Genomic DNA, 23272 nt, shown 5'->3' with positions numbered 1-23272 from the left:
ACTTTACGCTTTTCAAGAAGCCATCCGTGGTGGTTTGGCAAAGATTTTCAGTTGACTCACTTTAACCAAAATGGCCATCTTCTGCACGTTCACCACGATGCCCACCTTCTTGTCCCCTGCGGGCTTTAGGGCTGGCCCAAGAGTAGGCAGGGATGTTTTCAGGGAGTTTGCTGTCTGTCCCCTCCTACTTACTGCCTTTCTGTGCTGCTTGTTTCGCCCCCAGGAACTGTTACCTTCACTGTGTTATCCCAGCTGGTGGGGCCCCTCCGTGCAGCCCCAGACCCTTCCTAGCCGTGTCCCTTAGAGATTTGCTAAGTGAGCTGACCCTGGAAACCATGGTGGGTTCTCATGTGATTGCGTGAAAATGGCCTCATGTGGGCTCTCTGCCAGAACCAGCCTTGTATTTCAGCTTTTGTATTTCAAGTGGAGGATGGAGCCACAGCCCTTAGTAAAGTCTGGGGATTTTGACCGAGATAAACTGAGCGGGTCTGTTAGGTGGAGGTGGGTGCTACCCTCTCCACCTGCACTGGGGCTAGCCCCGCTCAGGGGATTTCCCGACCCTAGGACTCCCCAGATCCACCAGTTTCAAGTCCTGAGCATGACTTACATTTAGGGAGACATTATGGCGCTGTGCTGACGAGTGTAGGATCTGGAGGGCCGCTGGCTGGGTTCAAATCCCAGCTTTCCTGCTTACTCAGTATCAGGAAATTTAGTTAAGTTACCTAAGTTCTGTGAGTCTCCATTTTCTCTCTGTAAGGTGTGGTTAGTAATCGCACCTCCTTCTAGGGCCGAGGTGAGGATTAAATAAAATGAGGCATGTAAGCATCTAAGCCAGGGCTTGGTACGCAGCGAGCTCTCAGGAAATGACAGCTTTTATCACTGCTTCTACTAAAGGTATGAATGGAATCTACAAGTTTAAGGGAAATAAGCAGGACACTCTGTTATGTTGTCTGGGGCCAAGACCAGACTCTCTGAGGCTCCCGGGGAGCTGGAGGCGGGCAGGACAGAGCAGATCTGACTCACTGAGTGTGAGTTTGTTTTTTTTTTTAACATCTTTATTGGAGTATAATTGCTTTACAGTGTTGTGTTAGTTTCTGCTTTATAACATAGTGAATCAGCTATACATATATCCCCATATCTCTTCCCTCTTGCGTCTCCCTCCCACCCTCCCTATCATTTAAATTTTCAAATCAGCCTCCCAATTCTGCTGGCTCATAACCTGTCGCCCAAAGGCCCCTGGGAGAAAAGGGAAGGAGTTTTTCCCTCTCGAATGTGAGAGACGTCAGGCATGTAACACCTGGAATTATCAGATGGTGGAGAAGGAGCCTCACGTGCGCTGACACCCTCTCTGGGTGATTCCAGAGAGCAATCCGAGGACACATCACATGGGGAAAACAGAGAAAGCAAGTTTTCGGGAAACAACAAATGAAAGAAAAACATGTTTTCTTTGGCGTACTTATCGCATGAGGCTCAAATGGGGGCTCTGTTGCCAAACGCTGTGTGTGATGAAGAGTTGGCTTTTCTGGAACGCCTGCTTCTGCATCAGCGGCCACAGTGTAAAAGTTCTATGGCTCCCCCTTCACGTCCCCACCTCTGCGGCTGGAGAGTTGGCCCAGCGCCAGGTCCCACGTCCCAGGGATCACCTGAGGCAGGAGGGCCACCCCATGCCACTGCAGTTTTCTCTTTCAAGGAGGTTTTTGGGCACAATGAAGTTGTTTTTGTTCGTTTGGGTTTTTTTTTGTTTTTTTTTTAATGTAATTTTTTTCTTTTTTTTAAACCCCACATTTGTTTATTTATTTATTTTTGCCTGTGTTCAGTCTTGGTTTTTGTGCGAGGGCTTTCGATAGTTGTGGCAAGTGGGGGCCACTCTTCATCGCGGTGCATGGTCCTCTCACTACCCCGGCCTCTCTTGTTGCGGAGCACAGGCTCCAGACACGCAGGCTCAGCAGTTGTGGCACACGGGCCTAGTTGTTCCACGGCATGTGGGATCTTCCCAGACCAGGGCTTGAACCCGTGTCCCCTGCATTGGCAGGCAGATTCTCAACCACTGCGCCACCAGGGAAGCCCTGTTTGCTTTTTCTAAAAGACTTTTTTGATGTGGACCATTTCTAAAGTCTTTATTGAATTTGTTACAATATTGCTTCTGTTTTATGTTTTGGTTTTTTGGCCGGGAGGCATGTGGGATCTTAGCTCCCCGACCAGGGATCAAACCCTTATCCCCTGCATTGGAAGGCGAAGTCTTAACCACTGGACCACCAGGGAAGTCCCTGGAGTTTTAATATAATTCACACCCCCTGGCCTTCTGGAGATGTCCCTTTTAGTTGCGAATTTAGGAATAATATTGTTTCTCAACTTGCAGGAGATTAGAGGGGAGTTAGCCCTGGTAAAGTTGCCCTTTCAGAAGACTGGGGCCAGTGAATGTTTTTACGTCTGGGGGAAGAGTTCTGCACCCAGAAAACTCCAGCAGACAAACAAATCTCCCCTCCAGAGGTGGAGGGTGGATTCACCTGTACAGCAAAAATGAGCCAGTGATGAGTAGATGACGTAGCTGAGCCAGAGGCAAAGGGCGTTAGAAGCTTGATGGCGACAGATTTCAACTCCATGTAGGAGAGAATTTTCTAACAATTAGAGCTGTCCAGATATCAATGGGCAGCCTTGATAGATAGTGAGCTCCCCGTCACCAGAAGTGTTCAAGTAGTGAGTTAGCAACTTCTTGGCAGTAAAGCTATCCTATGTGTCAGGAGAGTGTGGAAGCTGGAATAAATAAAGCTGAAGTAGCACTAAGCTCTCATCCCTGGGTAGTCTGTGATTATAAATAGCAGGTGTAACTTGTCTCTCGCAGATATGGACGAGTGCAGCTTCTCTGAGTTCCTCTGCCAACATGAGTGTGTGAACCAGCCTGGCACGTACTTCTGCTCCTGCCCAGCTGGGTACATTCTGCTGGATGACAACCGAAGCTGCCAGGGTAAGGCTGTTCAGAGGGACCTGGCTGTTCAGAGGGGAGGTGTGAGGTGGGGCTGGCTCGGGGGGGTCACCTGGATGTCTTCACCTGGGGAAGGTGGCAGAGGTGAGGGTGTGAGTGGGTGCTGGTGACTCCCAGAGTGGCAGGCTCTGGGCAGGATGCCAGGGTTGGTGCCTTCCTGCCCTGCAATCCATCCTTTGGCCTCAGAAAGGACAAGGCCACTCTCGCTTCTGGAATGAACTCTGGAGGTACAGGTGGCTGGTCGTGCCTTCCCAGGCAGATCTCTGCGGCCCCTCTGGGGACTGCTCCGTACCCGACCAGGACATCTTATGGCCTGGCCCTGGTCCATGAGCAGGTTTTCTCATGGCCCCTGCAGGGAAGCCTGGTCAGCTTTTCTCTACTGACTTCCTAGAGAGTGGATGCTGGGGATACCTCTCACCTCTAACTGCTGTGTCCCTCCAAGGGTCAGGACCCCAGTCTGTGAAAGGGGTGGGTCTCCTCCAGATTGGCTGTTTGAGATGATTTCCCTCCCATGCTCCACTCACTGGGGCAAGTGGAGAAGGCTGGTAGCTGAGCAACAGACTCATTTTCAGCTCCTTGAACCTGCCTAACCCAAACACTAAGCAAGAATTCTCCACACAGCAGTGCCAGGCAGTAGAAATATATTGTGAGCTACAAATGTGAGCCACGTATGTAATTTAAAATGTCCCAGTCACATGTCCTCGTCACATTAAAGCAGTAAAAAGAAACAGGCAAGATTAATTTTAAGAACATATTTTATTTATGCAATATATCCAAAATATTACCATTCCACTATGTACTCAATATAAAAATTATTGAGAAGGTATTTTACATTCTTTGGTTTTACTAAGTCGTCGAAATCTGGTATATAGTTTCCATGCAACAGCACATCTCGGTTTGGACTAGCCACATTTCAAGGGCTCAGTGAGCACGTGTGGCCAGTGGCTGCCTTATTGGCTAGCATAGCTCTATAGAAAGACCCAGGCAGCCCCCTCGCCATTCCCACCCATCTGGCCTGTGACCATCCTCCTGTCTACTGTGCATTTCAGACATCAATGAGTGTGAGCACAGAAACCACACGTGCATCCTGCAGCAGACTTGCTACAATTTGCAAGGGGGCTTCAAGTGCATTGACCCCATCCGCTGCGAGGAGCCTTATCTGCGGATCAGCGATAAGTAAGTCATGGCTTCCCCTGGGAAATGGGAACATGGTGAGGGGCCTGGTTCAGAAGGCTGCCAGTGTGGTGTAAAGGAGAGTGTACCTCCAGGACATTGGGAGACCTGGCCTACTGCCTACTACACAACACACACACACACACACACACACACACACACACACTGTTCTCTACCACTCCCCCACTCATGCCAGAGCTATATGAAGATTTTCTAGAAAGCTAACCAAAAGGAGAGGCAGGGTTCATGAACCTCCTTTTCTCTTTAGGGACTTTGTTCTGGATACACAGAGTCTTCTAGAGCTGGACTTCTCAAAGGTCACATGCATAGGAACCACCCAGGATCTTGTTAGCAGGCAGATTCTCATTCTGTGGGCCTGGGGTGATGCGAGACTCAGCCTTGCAGACAAGCCCCCAGATGAAACGAGTGCTTCCAGTCTCCCTGGACCTTGCTGGGAGTAGTGAGGGGTTAGAGAGGTCAACAGAGAGTTCTCAATAACCGAGGGTACCTAGCTTGCTCTAATCAAGTTTTTGATGTCACAATAGTGATTTTTTAAATTTATTTATTTATTTTTGGTTGAGTTGGGTTTTTGTTGCTGCGCGTGGGCTTTCTCTAGTGGCAGTGTGCGGGCTTCTCATTGCGGTGGCTTCTCTTGTTGCAGAACACAGGCTCTAGGCATGCGGGCTTCAGTAGTTGCAGCACACAAACTCAGTAGCTGTGGCACGTGGGCTCAGTAGTTGTGGCTCGCAGGCTCTAGAACGCAGGCTCAGTAGTTGTGGCACAGGGGCTTAGTTGCTCCGCGGTCTGTGGGATCTTCCTGGACCAGGGATCAAACCTGCATTGGCAGGCGGATTCTTAACCACTGCACCACCAGGGAAGTCCCACAATAGTGATTTTACAAAGTCACCAGATGGCAAATATTAGAGTTGAGGAGAGAACTAAATTGAAGACAACCTCTACAAGGTGAATGCCCTAGGACAGTGTTTTTCTGCCCCTGGTGTATTAGGAATTCCTTTTCCTTCTCTTTAGCTCCTATTTAACCATCTGAGTTCCTCCTCAGCCCATGTGCATGCGTGTGCACACACACACACACACACACTCACATGCACACATGCAGGGATGTCTTTTTTGCCCTTCTCTCTTCCAGTCAAATGCCCTGAGCATCGCCCAGCCCTCCCACTGGAGATAAAGGGATGAATGGACATGCCTATCATTCATTCCCTCTAGGGATGCAGTTTCTAAGAGAAATCCACAGCTGTGCTTCCTGCTCTGATCAAAAGCTGGACAGAAGAGGACAAAGCAGGGACAGGCTGGTCCCTTAGAGACGTCTTCACTTGTTGCTAAGAGCTGTGCTTCTAAGTAGCCTTTAGTATAGGGTTCTTTGATTTCTGGTTCCAGGGCACTTTGCAGCAGAGCAGAGCTTCAGGCTGCCCTCAGCTCCCATCCTGGTTCTCCCTGGGTTTCTCCAGGCCACTGTTGTCTGTGGTGCGGACCTGACCTGCAGCTTGCAGCACTGAGCTGGTGTTACTGGCGAGGTCCCCAACTAGCCACTGAGAACGCTGGGAGACTCCCTGTCTCCAGGCCCCATTCCAGTTTCACTCCAGCCACCCGCATCCAGCTCATTTCCTCGTTCAGGTGTCCTGCACTCCCGCCAACCTGAACAGGACCAGCTCTCACCTTCACCCATGCCGCAGAGTGTCCAGCCTTCTGGCTTCCATGCCCACATTTTCTGTCATATGCAAGGCATTCCTGCCATTGCCACACGGACAGATTTGCCCCATCTTTCAGATCTGAGCTCCAGTGTCACCCCTCCCAGCTGTCTGTGATCCTCTTCAGCTAGGAGCCATCTCTCCCTCCTTCAGGCTTCTTTTAGGAAACAATTCTTTTCTGTGTGACACGTGACATTTTAACGCGACCATTTTGGCACCCGGGACATTTTGACTTGGATATTTTGATGGAGCCTTAAAAAACAGAACTTTAAAAATTCTTTCTAGACATTCACTTATGAAAGGTTAGTTGAGCTCCTGTTCTGTGCCACATCTGCTCCCAGGTGCTGTGGTGTTTGCTCTTATGCTAGTGGAAGAGAAGACAGTAAACAAATGGTCATATAATGAATCCATGATCATAGATGATAACAGGGGCTGTGAACAGGAAGAACAGAAATTTACAAAATGAAAGAGTAGGCTGGACCTGGTCTAGCCTGGATAATCCGAAAGCCCCTCTGAGGAAATGACCCTTGGGCTGGAATGGAAAGGGGAATCGATGTTAACAGAGGGTGGATGAGCAAAGGGAACAGTGTGTGCAAAGACTATGAGACAAGAGTGACCTTGATGTCTTCAGGGACCGGAAGAAACGGCAGCCTCATGAACGACATGGACAGTGACCCAAGAGGAGGTTAGAGAAACTGACAGAGACCAGACCCCATGAGGTTTTAGAGGCTGAAATGGGTGTTTCGTTTTTGTCCAAGTTGCGATGGGTGCCACCGTAGAACCTTGAAGCAGGATAGAGACGTAATCTGACTTACGTTCCACAAGGGGCACTCTGCCTGTGGCGTAACAGATTGGAGTGGGAGTACCTTCTACTCCATCACAGGAGGCTGTCACAGAGGTCCAGGTGAGACAGTGAGTGAGACAGTGCACTGACAGTGGAGATGGAGTGGTTGGATTTGGACTACATTTTAGAAGTAGAACTGATAGGTTTCGAAGATAGATTGGAAGTTAGGGAAAGTGACAGAAGCACAGCAAGGCTTACTCCCGGTTTTGGCCACCAAGGCATAGATCAACAGATGTTCTTATCTTGTTCTGCACTCTGACCCCCTAGGGGGAGTCTCAGGGATGAGGTGAGAGACGGGGGTGCTTAGGGATAAATCAAGGGGTGTCTATAACAGGCATACCTTGGTAATGACTCAACTTCATACTATGATAATGCTATTACTAGTGTTACAAATTAGATGCTTTGTATTAGAAGTATTTGTGTCTGTGATTTATTTCACCTGTTAGAGAGTGAATTTAAGATCAGGATCTTATTTATTGTTGCAATAATGTCCTAACATCTTAAAGTCATGTCCTAATGTTGTATCTTATACACAGTGAGTTCTGAGTGCTTGTTTAGAGAAAGAAAATATTGAATTATATTCCACACAGACTGGGGTAAGTGCAATAGAAAATGTAGAGTGACCACTCAAGACGTGTCAGTCTAATGTACTTTCTCACTTTTAAAATTTCTCAATGAGTATGGATGGCTGGGGAAGTGACAGGCTATGCAGTCCATTTTTCTGACTAAATATGTGACAAATGTGAAGTGCATTAGAGGATGTCCCCAGTGTTCTGAAAACCAGACATCTCAGGTTTATGCTCTAGTAGCAAGAATAGCTGACTGGCCAGAACAGGACATTCTCTAGGAAACAGAGAGCTCACCTACATGCTGGAGAGCTTTTAGCCCGGAGCCGGGAGCAGAGAGCCTCTACAGTGACAGCATTTGGATGGTGAAAACGGGGTGGCCTCCTTTTCAGTGTTTTAAGCGAGGAAGTAGGCACATCCAGCATCTGGAAAGGATTTCCTGAGTTCTCACATGATTTCCCTTTCCGACAGCCGCTGTATGTGTCCCGCTGAGAATCCTGGCTGCAGAGACCAGCCCTTCACCATCTTGTACCGGGATATGGACGTGGTGTCTGGACGCTCTGTTCCTGCTGACATCTTCCAAATGCAAGCAACGACCCGCTACCCTGGGGCTTATTACATTTTCCAGATCAAGTCTGGGAATGAGGGCAGAGAATTCTATATGCGGGTAAGAAGGGGTGCTGAGTGATGGTCACCATCTTCAACAAGGTGTTCTGTTGTCTAGCCTGGAACATGCTTCTAGAAATAGGCCAGAGTGCAGCCAGGAGGGGCAGGTGTAAAGGCAGGAGAGGGAAGCGGATGTGAGTCAGACTCCAATGTCCTGGCTCCTCTCACTTTCTGTGTGGTCTTGCGAAAGTTGCTTCTCCTCTGTGTGCCTCAGAACCCTCAACTGCAGTGAGAAATCAGGCCAAGATGCAATTGTAGGTCTCTTTCCTCCTGCAATTCTTCTTTTTTCTTTTTTTTAACCATTAAAAAAAAATTGTAGTATAGTTAGTTTACAATGTCGTGTTAGTTTCAGGTGTACAGCAAAGTGATTCAGTTATATTTATATAGATATATCTGTATCTGTATCTATCTACATATGTATATTCTTCTTCAGATTCCTCCTGCAATCCTGTGGGAGAGGAATTCACATATCCATTTTTTTCCATCCACTCGTTTGACAAATACTCATCAAGTACCTACTATGGCCTTCTAGGAACTAGAAGGACTTCTAGTGAACAAAACAGTCCTGAATCCCTGCCCTCGTGGCACATCCATGGCAGTGAACTTAAAGGCATTCCTCACAGAAGTGGGCTGTAACCTGCACTGTCCAACACAGTGGCCGCGTGGCTTTTTAAATTTAAACTAATGAAAATGAAGTAAAGTTAAAAATTAGGTTCTTCTGTTGCACTAGCCACATTTCAAGGGCTCAGTAGCCACATGTGGCTGCTGTACTAACTCAGATATAGAATAATTCTGTCATCATAGAAAGTTCGATGGGGCAGCACCAGCTTATCCATATCGGGAAAAAAATTTAGAGCACACACCCTAAAATAGATTTGCTTCTTTGTAAATTACATACACCCAATACTGTACCATTTCTATTATTGAGCTTCATCTCCTGCAACCTCTGGGGTGATCACTTGTCTTTACAGCCCCCTGGCTTAGAGCGATGCTTTTCACATTTCAGTGTGAATTTGGGTGCTTGTTGAAAAAAGGAATTCCAGAGCGTCCTCTCTAGAGAATCTATTTCAGAAGATGGGGGCTAAGGCCTAGTGTGTCCGTTTCCAGTGGCTGCTGTGACAGATTGCCATTAACTTGGTGGCTTAAGGCAACAGAAATTTATTCTGGAAGCCAAAAGTCTGAAGTCATTTTCACTGCCCTGAAATCAAGATGTCAGCAGGGCCATGCTCCCTCTGGAGGCTCCAGGGGAGAATCCATTCCTTCTCTCTTCCAGTTTCTGGTGACTGCCAGCATTTCTTGGCTCGTGACCACATCACTCCAATCTCTGCATCCCTTGTCACATTGTGACAGAGGCTCCTCCTCTTCTGTGTGTATCAAATCTCCCTCTGTCTCTTAGAATTGACAGTGACTGGGTTGAAGGCCTATCTGGGTAATCCAGGATAATCTCCCCGTGACCAGATCCTTAACTTCATCATGTCTGCAAAGATCCCTTTTCCTTATAACATTTACAGGTTCCAGGGATTAAGACCTGATACTTTGGGGGGCCATGATTCAGCCTAGGAATCTGCATTACTAACGAATACAGTATGTGGTCTTCCAGGGTCCCTGTGGGGCGCTAGACTCAGAAGTTTACACACTTTCATGGGACACAGCCCACTGGCCTGTGAGGGAACCACATATCTGAGATCTTTCCCTGCCCTCTCCCCAGCCCCGGGGCAGAATCTTCCAGTCCTTGCCTCTGGTGCTGGGACTGTCGGAAAACAGAGAGGTCTCAGAAGCAGGATTAAAACAGATTAGAAAAGGCCCCAGGAGCTGGTATCGTGCCTGTTTCCTCACTAATACGTTTTTGGCAAGACCCTAACAGGGCTGGGTCATGTGTGATAACATACCTGCGGACCCAGCCTCTGTAGATCAGTGTAGTGAGGTCAAGGGCTTTGGAAGAAGATGGAATGAGCTGAGGATAGAGGAACTTCTCAAGATGAAAAAGATGAGCTGCGCCTCTGTCAGTCCTTTCTCCAAACCCGTAAGCCATAGCCACCCAGCACAGCCCACCTGCCTGAGCCTCTGGGGGCTTTCCACCCCCCGACGCACCCCCCCAACCCCCCGAGCATAAGCCTAGCCCACCTAGGATTCTCTAATCTGGCCTCTGTCATTTGTACAGACACAGTGGGTCCCAATCACAGGGCACAGAGATGCCCCTCTTGGGGATTTAAAATACCATCACCCACATTACCTGCTTCCAGTTACCCTTCCACCCCCCCCCCACCCCCCAGCAGAATAGAGGATCTGCAGGAAGTGGCCTTGTCTTGGCAAGATTTCACTCCCAGGTCACCACCTCCTAAAATTCCCTAGACCCAAATGTTCCCTGTGAGGCTGACTTGTAAGAGCCACACCACAATGGTGTGTGTGGGGGGGGGGGCGGGGGAAGAGTGGGAAGAAGATTGTCTTCTTCTACAGGTGGAGTGAACACGTGGGAGGGCCCCTTCCTGGCAGCTTCCTCTAGTGCCTGGATTGTCACAGCGACTAGGGGACCCTTGAAACTCACAAAACTTTGAGCTGTATGTGGTTTGCTCTCTCTCCGAGAACATTGAGAAGGGCCCTAATTCTTTAGTATTTATTCAGATGAGGTTGTCAGGACACGAAGGGGGTGAGGGAACATAGACCTGCCCTGGGAATGGCTGAAGGAACTTAGGGATGGGGAGGTGGATCCTGGCTGGAAAGATCTCGAAGGCTGCCCGTGGGAAGAGAAAACAGGCTCGGTGCAGGGGCCCTGTGACGCCACAGGGCATGGGGCCAGGAAGACAGAAATCTGTTGGAGGAAGCAGGGCTTTCCCTTTCCAAGCTGTGCAAAGCTGCAGTGCCCTCCTCAGGAGGCCCCACAGAGTCATTCCAATGTCGGCTCTGGAGACAGGCTGACCTGCCTCGTTTGCGTTCTATAACTTACCAACCGTATGACCTTGGGCAGGTTACCTAACTTCTCTGAGCCTCAGTTTCCTCATCTGTAAAGAGGGGATAATGACAGTATCTACTTTAGGATTGGATGAGATCATCTACTTAGCACAGTGCCTGGAGAACAGAACGGCTGTTTTTATCAAACCAGCTGCTTTACGTGGAAACTTCAACTACCCAGTCTCTCCTTCAGTGTAAAGTTCCACCCAGCACCCCCTCCCCCTCCCCCCTCCCCCCTCCCCTTCCCCCTCCAGCTTGGCCTCTGTACTGCCTTCCTCTTCCCCTCCCCACACCGACCGTGCTGCCCTGGCTCCTCCTCCAGGGTTTTGGGGATGCAGATGGTGGAAGGGGAGTGGTTAGGAGGGATGGAGCCATTGTAGGCAGGCCTTCTTCCTCACTCTGGGGCACAGCCCAAATGCTCTTGCTTTAATGGGATGCTTTGTGGGTTCTTTGGAGATTTCCCTGAGGACTTTGCACTGACCATTCCCAGATGTGGGCGAGGGCCTCTAGTTGGCTGCTTGTCACCGCAAACCTCTCTCAGAAAGTGTGTGTGTGTGTGTGTGTGTGTGTGTGTGTTGCCTCACGCTGGCGGGCAGACCTTACACGGGGCCTTCAGGACACCAACAGCCGCTCCCCTGCAGCCCCGTCTCCTCCCCGTGGTGCAAGGCAGCTCTGGGGCTCTCTTCCCTAGACTTCTCCGGGGAAATCTGATGCTGCTCTCTGCATCCTTTAATGTCAAGGGACCCGCAGTGAAAGCCCCTCTTGCTTGATTTTGGGGCTGGTAAGTGTGTTTAATACACTTCTATCGTATAACAACAGCAACAGGAACTACACAGACAGCGCTGGCAGCAAATCCTGTACGGGGCCGGACACACTCCAAGGACTTTTCATGTCTCACTCCTTTTATCTTCACCACAATCCTGTACTCTGGGGCCTGCTTGACCTTCCCGACTTTACAGATGAGAGCACTGAGGCACAGGGAGGCGAAGTAACTTGTGGAGATCTCACAGCTAGGAAGCCCCAGAGCAGGATTCGAACTCGGGCAGTCTACCACCAGTATCTGTACATACGCTCCCATTTCTCTTTAGGATGCAGGGTATCTTCACCTACTTTCCTAGCTTTGGGGTCTCAGCCGAGATTGAGGTAACAAGAAAAGTCTACCTTAACATCTGATCACAATAGAAAGTGTCCAATAAGCATTAGTTACGATTGTATCGATAGCATCGTTTCTGCTGCTGCTGCTACTGTTGTTAAGAGTTTGTGGGCTGCTGGGCCCTGGAGAGGCCAGAGATGCTCAAGGGACTGGAGCATCCTGTGAGGGGTGGGGCTTGACGGCTCTTCAGGCTCTGCCACCCTGAGAGTCACTGACTGTATTACGAGCACCTGGGAAGAGCTTCCTTTCACACAGCAGGCAAGCCACATGCATACAAACCCACACATGCATGCACACGCGTGCACACACACACACACACACACAGGTATGCACAGCTACACCCACCAAATGCACACTCACTCATGCACACACACTCTCATGCACACACACACTCACATGCACACACACTTGCTTGTATGCATAGGTACAGGTATGCACACGTGCACACAAATGCACAGGTGCATATGCAGGCGCATGTCCCTTTCATGAGCCCCGTTGGCGATCTGTCTCACACTGAGCCCTGGACAGAGGACTGGTGATTGGCTTTGGCCAGGTGACTTAGGGACACAAGTAGGGCCAGAAGAAGGAGCACGGTCACAGGGTACAGGCTGTGGCCAAGTGCACGGGGATCACGTGGCCGGGCCAAGGGAAGCTGACTTGCTGTGGCCTGGCTGCTTGCCCCATGTCAGACAGTGCCATCCCGCGAGTTGACTCAGAACAGACCCGAGCATGTGTAGGAGCAGGGCCACGGAAGACAGACCGCCAGACAGCGGGTGGGCTGTTTGCAAGCTACTCCCATGCGGGCAGCTTCACAGGCATTCAGTCACTCACTCCTTCTTCTGTCATGGAGGTTAATTCAGCACCGCTGCATGTGCAGCTCTGAGTCAGGCATTGAGAGTTTAGGGACAAACAGGATGTGGCCTCTGCCCCCAGGAATCCACACTGTGGTAGGGAGGGGAAAACAACCAGGCAAACATTTACAATGCAAAGGAGTGATTCTCAACTAGAGCGAGTGCCACGGGACGTCAGGAAATTGAGAGACACTTGAGACCTTATCGTACAGCTTAGTGGCTAGAAGCTTGATTTCTGGAGTCAGATGCTCTAGTACCATGTGCTAGTGTACTTAACCTACTTACTTTATAGGGTTATGAGGATTAAATAAGGGATGTATGCAAGGTCATAACCAAATGCCTAGTATCAACCACCATCACCGTCACCGTCATCACTTTGTACCAGTGACCACCAAGTCCACCAATGACGAGAGCCTCTTGGGAGGCCTATTTCATTAATGCCCTGGCTCTGCCCTAAAAGCCCAGTGAGGAGTGGAGATGTCGGTCCTTAGCTGTCTTGGCAGGCACTTAAGTCCTCTGAGTGCTTGTGGGCAGGCCTTTCTCAGGCTGCTGTAGATCTGACCCTGGTGGGGATCAGACTGTCTGAGCTCTAAGATTACTTCCAAATAGGAGAGGCAACGATGCTCTCACACTCTGGAGACATTTACAAGGACAGCCCAAAGGGACAACTGGGAAGTTTCCAGCTGTTCCATTCCCCGTCCCAGCCTCTGCAGCTCTCCCTCCAGGCCCGCCCTCAGCTCAGGGTCCTCAGCTCCTGGCCTTTGTTCATGCAAACAGTGAAAGCTGGTGAGGTATTTGTATATGTAAATGTCCTGGGCATTTCCCTGTTTGGCTGTACCCTCTGAAGTCCTGGCCCAGGGCTCCGAGGTTTTGCAAGAGTTGACAAGGAAGTGCTAGCGATACTCTGCGTGAGAGGGTGTCAATTGCGCGGATGCTGACGGGAATGGAGGGAGCTGATGCCAAGAGGAAATGGCGTGGCTGTAAAGCTGCTGATAGCCCAGGGGAGGTCCCACTACCTGGGTGACACCTGTCTGCCCTGCCCTGCCCTTGGCCTACCTGTGGCAGCTCTTGGGGCTGTCCAGAACTTTATGGGGAGCCCTCCCTTCAAGGAGACAGATAAAATGCCTGGTGTGGCTTTAAAGAAGCCAAGTTTCTTGATTTTGCAGAGCTTGTTGCTTTCAGTTTCTGAGCACAGCATTGGACTCTGCAGCTTGTAGGAAGGGATTATCCAGATGTCCTGTTCCCTTATGCTATTTCCTTTCCAGGGACCCACTCTCTGGCCGTTACACTGACCCCCGACCCCAAGCATCTGTCCTTCAGGGCAGTGCTAGGAAGAAGTAAAATATGCATCAGTCTTTTCTGATAATTGTTGTGCAGTAAAAAAGGCCTGGGGTTTGGAGTCAGACAAAAGCACCAGAATGGTATCCCTTGTCTCTGCCCCTGACTGATCGAGTGACCCTAAGCAATGACTTAACTCATGGAGCCTCAGTTCACAAGGAACAGTGAAAAACAGAAATAATGAGACATACCTTTAGTATGGCAGTTAGGTTCCCCAGCCTGGGTCCTGTGCTTTTAGATGAGCACCTTTCAATTGTTAATGGGCCCATGAATCACCTGCAGATTGTGTTAAGCTCCAGATTCTGGCTCAGTGGGTCTTACGGGGGCCTGAGATCCTGCATTTCTCATAAGCACCCTGATGATGCCGATGATGCTGGTCCAGGGACCACACTTTGAGTAGCCAGGACTCTCAGAGCTTTTATGGGGATTAAATAAGCACATATACATAAAAGTGGCCGGAAGAGCGCCTCACACAGGGCGGAAGCTCAGTTATGTCAGTCCTCTCTCCTTACCTCCTTGAAAGCTTCAGAAAAAGATTCAGAGGAGGAAAAAAGCTCACATGAAGTTATCAGGACCACAGCGAGAGGGTCACAGAGTGGTGAAGCTGTAGGTGAGTGCAGAGTGTCCAGCCGGGACCCCCAGCAGGGGCTACGCTCAGAACCACCTGGAGGCTGGTAAACAGGTCACACTTCTCCAGGCATCATCGAAAAATCCACTGAAGCAGAAAATCCTAGCATCGGCCCCTGGAATTGTTAGTTTAAAAAGTGTCCCAGGTGCTTTGGAGCTGTTTACTTGGGAACTACTGATCTGGTACAAACCCTCATTTTAGAGACGAGGCACAGAGAAGTGAAGTGACAGCCCTGAGTCACGTAGTTAGCTTGGACAATTATTCATTCTTTCATTCGAGATACAGTCACTGAACACTTAACCACATGCTAGACACCGTGCTGGGTGCTGGGGGGTTCAGGGGTGCAAAACCTGCCCCCGGTCCTTGCTCTTACAGAGTTCATAGTCTAGCGTGGACTATGACACATGGTAACGAACACCTTCCTTCTTAGGCGGAGGAGAGGGTGCACTGGCAGAGGGTCAGAGGGACCTGAATTAGATGGGGGAAAGCACAGAAGCTCCTCCGGGGAGGTGATATTTCAGGTGGGACCTGAAGGGACAGCAGGGAGAAGCCAGGTGGAGCATGAACGAAGTCGGGGGAAGAGCCTGGCATCGAGGGATGGCTGTCTGCCAGCAGTGGGCAAAGAGGAGCGCCCCGATTGGGGCCACAGAGGCCGGCTGTGGCCAGACCACCTGGCCTTCCGCTTTGGTGACTGTCCCAGAGGCCACGTCTCCTGACGGACAGCTTTCCTCACCCTCTCTGCCGTTGTTCAACAGCTTCTGGGGTCAGGCTCACCCTGGTTCCTTAAGCCAGTCAGACTTTCTCTAACTGGTATCCCCGGTTCCGTCCACAGCAAACAGGCCCCATCAGTGCCACCCTGGTGATGACACGCCCCATCAAAGGGCCCCGGGAAATACAGCTGGACTTGGAAATGATCACTGTCAACACCGTCATCAACTTCAGAGGCAGCTCCGTGATCCGACTGCGGATATACGTGTCTCAGTACCCGTTCTGAGCCCTGGTCTGGAGCCTCTGACACTGCCTCTCAACAGCACCAAGGGACAGGAGAAGCGAAGGAACCAGAGGGAGAATGAGAGTGAGAAAGACGTGATGCCCTTCCTGCCGAATGTCTCCTGGGGAGTCAGCCCCGAGTCCTGACCACGCCTGTATTATTATAAACCCCGTCCCGTCACTTTGAAGGACATGCTTCCCCAGTTGCTATGACACAGTTATCAAAAAGCATTATCATTGGCACCCTAACCTGAGATTGACGGTGATTTTTCAAGGCCTTCAGTTTATTTCCATATTTTTCAAAGAAAATAGATTAGGTTGGCTGGGGTCTGAGTCCACGTTCAAAAACTGTGAACCGCTTCCTCTCACCTGCTCCAGGCCTTCTTTCTATCTCTTGCTGATTGCTTCTTTGCCAAGGCCCAAAATGCTCCTGGGGATGCTGGGTGTAGCTAGCTTGCTTCTTGCATGTACAGAGAAGGCTATGGAAAGAAACTACCGCAGGATCTAAGGGTTTTTAAAGAGTCTATTTCAAAGCCATGTCTGGTATTTTCAGCCATAAAAGAAGTTTTAGTTGTCCTTAAATCTGTATAACTGTTTAATCCTTTCTTGTTCATTTGAGTATTTTTTTTTTTTTTAATCCACGGTAGAATTCCTTCAAAAGGCCTTAAGGCACGTGTTATGTTCTGTCTTCCCAAACCCAGTCTCCTCTCCATTTTAGCCCAACGTTTTCTTTGAGGACCCCTTCATCATGCTTCCTTTAGAATTTTTACACAACTGGGTTGGAAGGCAGAGGTCTCCAAACTGATTAAATATTTGAAGAGATCTTGTGTTTGGTTCATTTTGACATCGTAGATGATTGAGCATTTGGGGTTGGTTCTTGTTCTCTTTAGTTTATTGTGTACTGGCTTGAAAAGCTCTCTGGAGAGTGAGATCATTGTTAACAACATGATAAGGAGAGAGGGTGGGGAGAGAAATGGTGGTGGAGGAGGGAGGGGAGAGCATCAAGCCTGAATCTTATTCCGTTCAATTGGAGGACAGCAAACAACCCCCCATGATGTAGATTATTTCCAGGTACTTTTCCAGAACAGGAATGTATCAAGTTACTTTAAATCAGTGGTCCTCATCCCTGACTGCGTAGTAGATAACCAGTGGAGCTTTCTAGAAGAAAACCTGACTTCCTGGGCCTCACCCCCAGAGATTCTGATTTAGTCAGTCTTAGGTAGGGCCCAGGCATGGGGAAACTTAAAACCTTTAATAAGTAGGTGGAGTTGAGAGCTCATTGCATAAAGAGAGGGAGACAAATGTGGCCCAAGCCCTGGTCACCTTGCCCTCAACATCTTTTCTTACTTGTAGGGTTCATTTTTCTTTTCCTGGTCAGGGACCTGAATTCCCTTCAATCTTGGTACCCCAGGCAGGGACAAAGAGAGTCAACAGTGCAAATCACAGATGGGAGGACAGGTGGGGACAGCTACCTTTGCGTCCCATCCCAGGAGTCAACCCTGTTACCGAGTCCAAGCTCGTATTGCTTGCTGCATGACAGGCCAATAAATTGAGCAACTAATTATTGAGGCAAGGAATAGCAACTTTATTTGGAAAGCCAGCAGACCGAGAAGACGGTGGCCTCATGTTGCAAAGAACCATCTTGCCTGAGTTAGACCTCAGGCTTCTTTTATACTAAAAGGGGAAGGAGTAAAGTCAAACATTTCCTGGTTCCGGTCGGCCTCCAGAGGGGATATGTTAATTCTTCCTTCCTAAAACAAAGCTCTTCCAAACCATTCCCCACTGTGCCCACTCCGTCAGGTTCAAGTGATGTTAACAGTAGCACCAGCAACAAATCAACAACACACAGCCCCAGTTTCATAGCTCAGAAGAGAAAGGACAATTTCCTACAGACTTGCCAGTGTGCAGACCCAGCTCCACAGAGCAGAGAGCCGTGGTGGCCCTGAGCCCTGGGCTCCCCCTGGGTGGGGAGGCTTAGGTGTCAGGACTGGGTGTGGAGTTAGAATGCTGAAGGCTGATGTGAGCCGCTCCGAATGACTGACTCAGGCTCAACACAGCTCGAGGGTAAGGTTTCCTTTAACTTCTGAAAAAGAAGGAGGGGCAGCCTTGTCTTGGTGATTTGAGGACCCATGGGTTTCAGAGGTGCCACATTTGGAACCAGACCTGAGTCTCTAGGACTTGCATTTTATTTGTTCATGTCAAGACGTGGCTTCCTACTTCTAAGAAAAAGGGCACAGAAAGACTCATAAAAGCAGCCTCAAAGGACTTCTTGGCCTGCAGCTTGTTCTTTCCAAACATAGTCTGATGAGTTCAGTGTAAATGAATCAGAAGCATGTGGGATCAATTTACCTTAAAATACCCTAAACTGAAAACTTAAGGGGAAAATGCCCTGGGGCTAAGCGTGTACGTACTGTAGGGCCAAACCCCAGACATTTGGGAAACAGTTACAGAGGCTCCCAGAACCCGTAAAGCTGCTGCCTTCGGCCACCCCTTGGGAACAGTCGGGTGTTATTATTTTCACAAGACTGGGGAGAAGCCTGCTCTTCAAATCTCAGCATTGTGCCCCCTCCGCGGGAGTCTGCTGGAGCTGGCTGTCCCCTTGGACCCTGAGGTATCAGGCCGTTCCACACCTGTCCCCCCTCATCAGCGTTGCCCCATCTCCGAGCTGGGCAGAGAGCTTGTCACATGAACCCCGCTCCGTTCTGTTCCATCAGGGCTGGAAGAATGAAGGACTCTGTGGTGGAAGAGGTGCCAGATTAAGAGCTGGGACACCTGCAAAAGTTCTTGCGTTACCACCTAAGCTTCTGGGTTCAATGTGGATGAAACCTTCCATTCAGCTGCCTTTAATTCTAAAGTTTTGTGATTTCTTGAAATGTACTTTGGGGATGACAGCCAGCATTTCCATTAAACTGCAATTTGAGAGTTTCACAGCCATTTGCCAATCATAACACTTGCTAACTGGCACAGAATCCACCTACCTGTAGCCTCTCGGGCCTGGAAAACTTACTTCGCAATTTTCTTAGGTAACTGTCTTGGCCCTTGGGGTGTTATTTTCCCAGATGGTGAAAACATTTCAGCAGGTCTGATTACCTCATTTTCGGTGGTTTCAATGTATGCTTGTGGACTGAGTGTTTACTGTAATATGTACAAACTCTTCATCTGGGTGAGCCAAGAGGGTCACCCAGAGAGAGATTATGCGATAAAGGAGCAACTATTCTTTTCTCTCCTCTCAGCGCATGAAATCCTGTTTGTAGAAGGTTTTCTTTGTAAGAGGAGAACACACTTTGGTTAAGCACCTACCCACCCCACTTTGGTTGGGCCAGTTTCTGGATTCAGAGAGATGAACAAGATAGATACAAGCCCCTGATAAGATATTTATCTAAGGGTTTATGTGGCTTCTGAGACAAAACTGGAATACAGTGTGGTGGGTGCATTTTAGCAGTGTGAACAAAATGATTTTGGTTAGATTTTCATAATTATTGACATGTCTATTTCATACAACAAAAATTCTTATGAACATTCTCAGAAACATGTTTGAAATTTAGAATAAGATGTCTCTGCTTAGGCTTACTAAATACACTGAAAGGAAACACAAAATCAATGTTAGCTAAAAATTTTCTTTCTTTTGGATACTGTTTGTATGTACCTTGAAATGCAATGTTTTAATCTCTATGGAAAAAGAAAAGCAAACTTTTAGTAAAGCTCTTCATTATTTTGAAATTGGCCAATGCTCATCAACTATCATAGAGATACACAGATTGTTCTTTCTTGTTGATATTTTTGTTCTCAATTTTCTTAGTGCCTTTACTTAGCAGATGGCTGATAGCTTCATTAGAATCCCTAACATAAGTAACTAAGAGATGTTTTTAAAAAAAATAATCAAGAAGTTTCAGGACAAAAAGGAGTGCACTGAGGCAAGATTTATCACTTTGGTAGTTTTTTTTTTGCCGGGGGTGGGGAGGCAGGGGAAGTGGCAGCATCCAATTAGAATCTTTGACTTGCTAATGCTTCCTAGTACTGAATCTTCACCAGCATCCATCAGTGAAACAGATCATTAGGGTAAGAAAATAGGTGTCAACACAGATCGATTATATTGTCATTGTTGGTGTTCTCTCAAAGAGGTAACGACATGTTGACAGGCAGTGACTAGCAACACTTTTTTCAGGAATTTGGAGTATTCTTGAGCAATAATGTAAGATGAATGTAGGAGTAAACTGTGCATGGATGCAAACACCAAGGTCCTTATGATACCTATTTATCAAGATTTGATGTTTTTAATTTAATGCTGACTTAGGGCTACCAGAGAGTCATTGGATAGCTGGATGCCATGAAAGTAGTTTTTGTTTGGGGAGGATTGTTTTGGTTTCTACGTAGCCTCTTTTCCAATTCTTGCTCTCCTACTTTCTACTGAGAATGCATTTGATCTTGCAGAACTGGCTTCTATCACAAGGTAGCTACTAGACTTCAAACACATGCCTTGTGTTCTTCTGAGCTTTAATGTACCAACCACTTATAATTTGTCCATAAAGAGGAGCATCGATTGCTCTTATATTTGTTAATGTCCTCCATCCTCTGCTCTTAAAAATTTTACCAAAAAAAAAAAAAAGTTATTGAAACCAAGCTGTGGTATTCGCAAATAACTTAGCTCTTTACAGTGATTCTGTAGTCTTACAATTTTGTGTTGTCTTATTTTGTTTCATTTTCTTCCAGTTCCACTTTAAAAAAGACCCCCACAGAGATGTCCACCCCAAGCTTGGCATTTCCACACAGCATTTTCCCAGTCTTTCGGAAAAGCAGATATGTGGGCCAATAACACTGCTGCAGAGGCAGCATTTTTAAGTGCAAAGGCACTATTGAAATCATAATTGACTTTTTTCAGTAAAACCGCGGTTAGTCAAGAGAATCCTTTCAGCTCGGAATCTATGCACACTGGGGGAGAGCTAGGCCCTCTTGCTTCCTGCTTTTGTTGTTGGAACTTTCAATGTATAACCTCTTAGGGCCCTCAGTACAACTTTTAAAACTCTTGGCATCACTTTCCATCATAAAAGCCAGGACTTTTCTCAAGTAGGTGGCGAAGAGCTCCCAGGTGTACTGCAAGAATTTGGGACAATAAGACAAGTGGAAAAGGAGCTGGTTGCCTCATTTGGAGCAGCTGTAGAGAAGGGCCAGGCTCTGGAAGGAAAGGATGTTGCTTCCTCCAGCTAATACTGAGCCAGTACTCTGCTAATACTCAGCTAATAAATATTCTGCTCTTCACACTCCCTCCCTCCAGCTGCAAGCTTCCATCTTGGGAGACTGCCTCAAGGCTACTCTGGTTCTTAATTTTCACCAGACTTCACTTAGCCCCACTCCATTCCTTTGTTGATTCCTCAACAACCTGCTGAAGGCTGAGGTGCGAAAGAAGAGGACGAGGATAGAGATGGAGCTTCTCTTGTTCCTCCTCGGGAATGTGAACTCGGTTTCCTTGCTTTACTTCTGAGTAAGCTTGTGGGCTTGGGGTTAGGAGCCTCCTTCATTCTCCTCCTCTTCCTCCTCTCATTTCTTCCCTTTATTCTCTCTCTTCTTTCCTTTTCTGCACTGTCCCCTGACCCCTACTGCCTGATCTCCATCCCAAAGTTGCGAGTTGGTGGTCGGGTCCTGTCCAGTGAAAGCACAGCTGGGTCTGAGGGGCAAAGTACAAGACTATGGATACATTTTGATCCCTTCTCCCTCCACCTCCTCTGCTCTTCTTTCCCAAGCACACAGAACCTCTCTCCAGTCTCCAGAACACCCCTTCCTGAGCAAAGACACGACTTCCCTTTTCTCATTTTTCTCCTGTCATTCCTGCTCAAAAAAGAAAGAATCTTTATCCAGTGATCTGACCCTGGGTCTTCCCTGTGGCTGTTCTTCCTGAGGACTCACTCTCAGAGTCCCTTCTGACCTGCAGTCTCTCCTTTCCAGGCTCGACTTCCTTCATTCCAACACCCCTTCGTCAGGAGCCAGGCTACCCCCACTCATTACCAGAAATGCACTTTAAAGAATCTTTCCAATACTCTCTGTCCCTAGTCCATCGTGGCATCTAGCAGCTTGACGTGGTGCCTATAGTCTTCGTGTAATCTGGAGCAGAGTCTGGGGAAAACTGGAGTCCGTTTAAACTCAGGACCGTGCACGGTCTCTAAAGACCAGGGTTTCTCTGCCAGTAACAAATCACCCTTAACTTTCTTTGTAAAATGTAGGCTAGCACTTTTCGTAAATTCACAGATTATAGAATTATTCATCCAAACTATTCCCTAATAGAACATACTGTGGTTTTATGGACAGTAACCTTTCCGCAGATCCACCTATATCTTTGCAACCTTCACCCGTACACCCCTTTTTCACAGTGAATTGGGATTTAGTTGTGACTTAAAGGATGACCGTGAAGTCCTCAAGCATAGGAAGGAAAGGACACTGAGAAGACCAATGTGGTTGGAGCAGAGGATTCAAGGGTGTGTGTACGGAAGGGAGCAATGGAATTCTTTACATTATTGATGGCCCTATTCATCTAAATGAGTTTGTACTTTATTGTAGAGACCAGAATTTCACAGAACACTAGCCCAGCGAGATGCTAACCAGTGCTCCAAGACTGAGGAGTTCGCTTGTTTACTAGATTGGGGAATCTGAATTATGAGTCCCTTTTTGAAAGATTCACAATTGATATTAGAAAATTAAAGCCTCTGAGAAGTCCTACAATGAAAAGGAAACCTGGTTAATTTTTGTATATAGGTGAATCAAACTTATTTGGAAGGGAAATGTTTTTTTCCCCCAGAACAACTATCAACGTCTCCAGTAATAATTTTCCTTAGAGTTTGGGAATTTCTACTGTCTGCTATGGGGGGAACTATGGTAGGGTTTGTATTTTATTTTGTTTTGCTTTTTTTTGTTTTTTTTTGCGGTATGTGGGCCTCTCACTGCAGTGGCCTCTCCCGTTGCAGAGCACAGGCTCCGGACGCGCAGGCCCAGCGGCCACGGCTCACGGGCCCAGCCGCTTCGCGGCATGTGGGATCTTCCCGGACCGGGGAACGAACCCGTGTCCCCTGCATCGGCAGGCGGACTCTCAACCACTGCACCACCAGGGAAGCCCCTGCTTTGCTTTTTAATTAGGAAAGGGACGTTCTCTTATTTTTAGGAAGATCACTTTGGAAGTGGTGTATGGAGATGGGAGAAATGGGAATCAAGCAGAATACTGCAGGTTGTTCACATAAAAGATCATTACCTCTAAGTTGATCTTTCTGAAGAGAAGGCTGACTAGTTCCTTGCTTAAAAGTCTTTACTGACCCCCAGCCCCGCCTCTGCCCATGGGGTAAAGTTCAAACTCCTGAACATGACTGACAAAGCCTTCCATGTTCTGGTTCTTGCCTTTTTCTCCAGTTCCATCTCCAATCACTTTCCCCTCCTTCATAA

At 48.2% G+C, this 23272-nt stretch overlaps 1 protein-coding gene across 2 annotated transcripts in view; it reads left to right on the top strand.

The window, feature by feature from the left end:
* Positions 1–16741, top strand: part of FBLN5 (fibulin 5) — an 83316-nt gene extending 66575 nt beyond the window's left edge. The window contains exons 7-10 of one of the 2 annotated variants that reach the window (XM_060295199.2): positions 2843–2965; positions 4033–4159; positions 7747–7942; positions 15693–16741. In XM_060295199.2, coding sequence (XP_060151182.1) covers positions 2843–2965; positions 4033–4159; positions 7747–7942; positions 15693–15854 — 608 coding nt within the window. In that variant the 3' untranslated portion in view covers positions 15855–16741. The remainder of the gene's footprint in view (positions 1–2842; positions 2966–4032; positions 4160–7746; positions 7943–15692) is intronic. The other variant, XM_060295197.2, reaches the window with a different exon arrangement.
* Positions 16742–23272: the final 6531 nt, after the last annotated feature.

Source organism: Globicephala melas, chromosome 2 (genome assembly GCF_963455315.2).
Source record: "Globicephala melas chromosome 2, mGloMel1.2, whole genome shotgun sequence".
Lineage (NCBI taxonomy): Eukaryota > Metazoa > Chordata > Mammalia > Artiodactyla > Delphinidae > Globicephala > Globicephala melas.
This window is presented reverse-complemented; position numbering and strand designations above follow the sequence as displayed.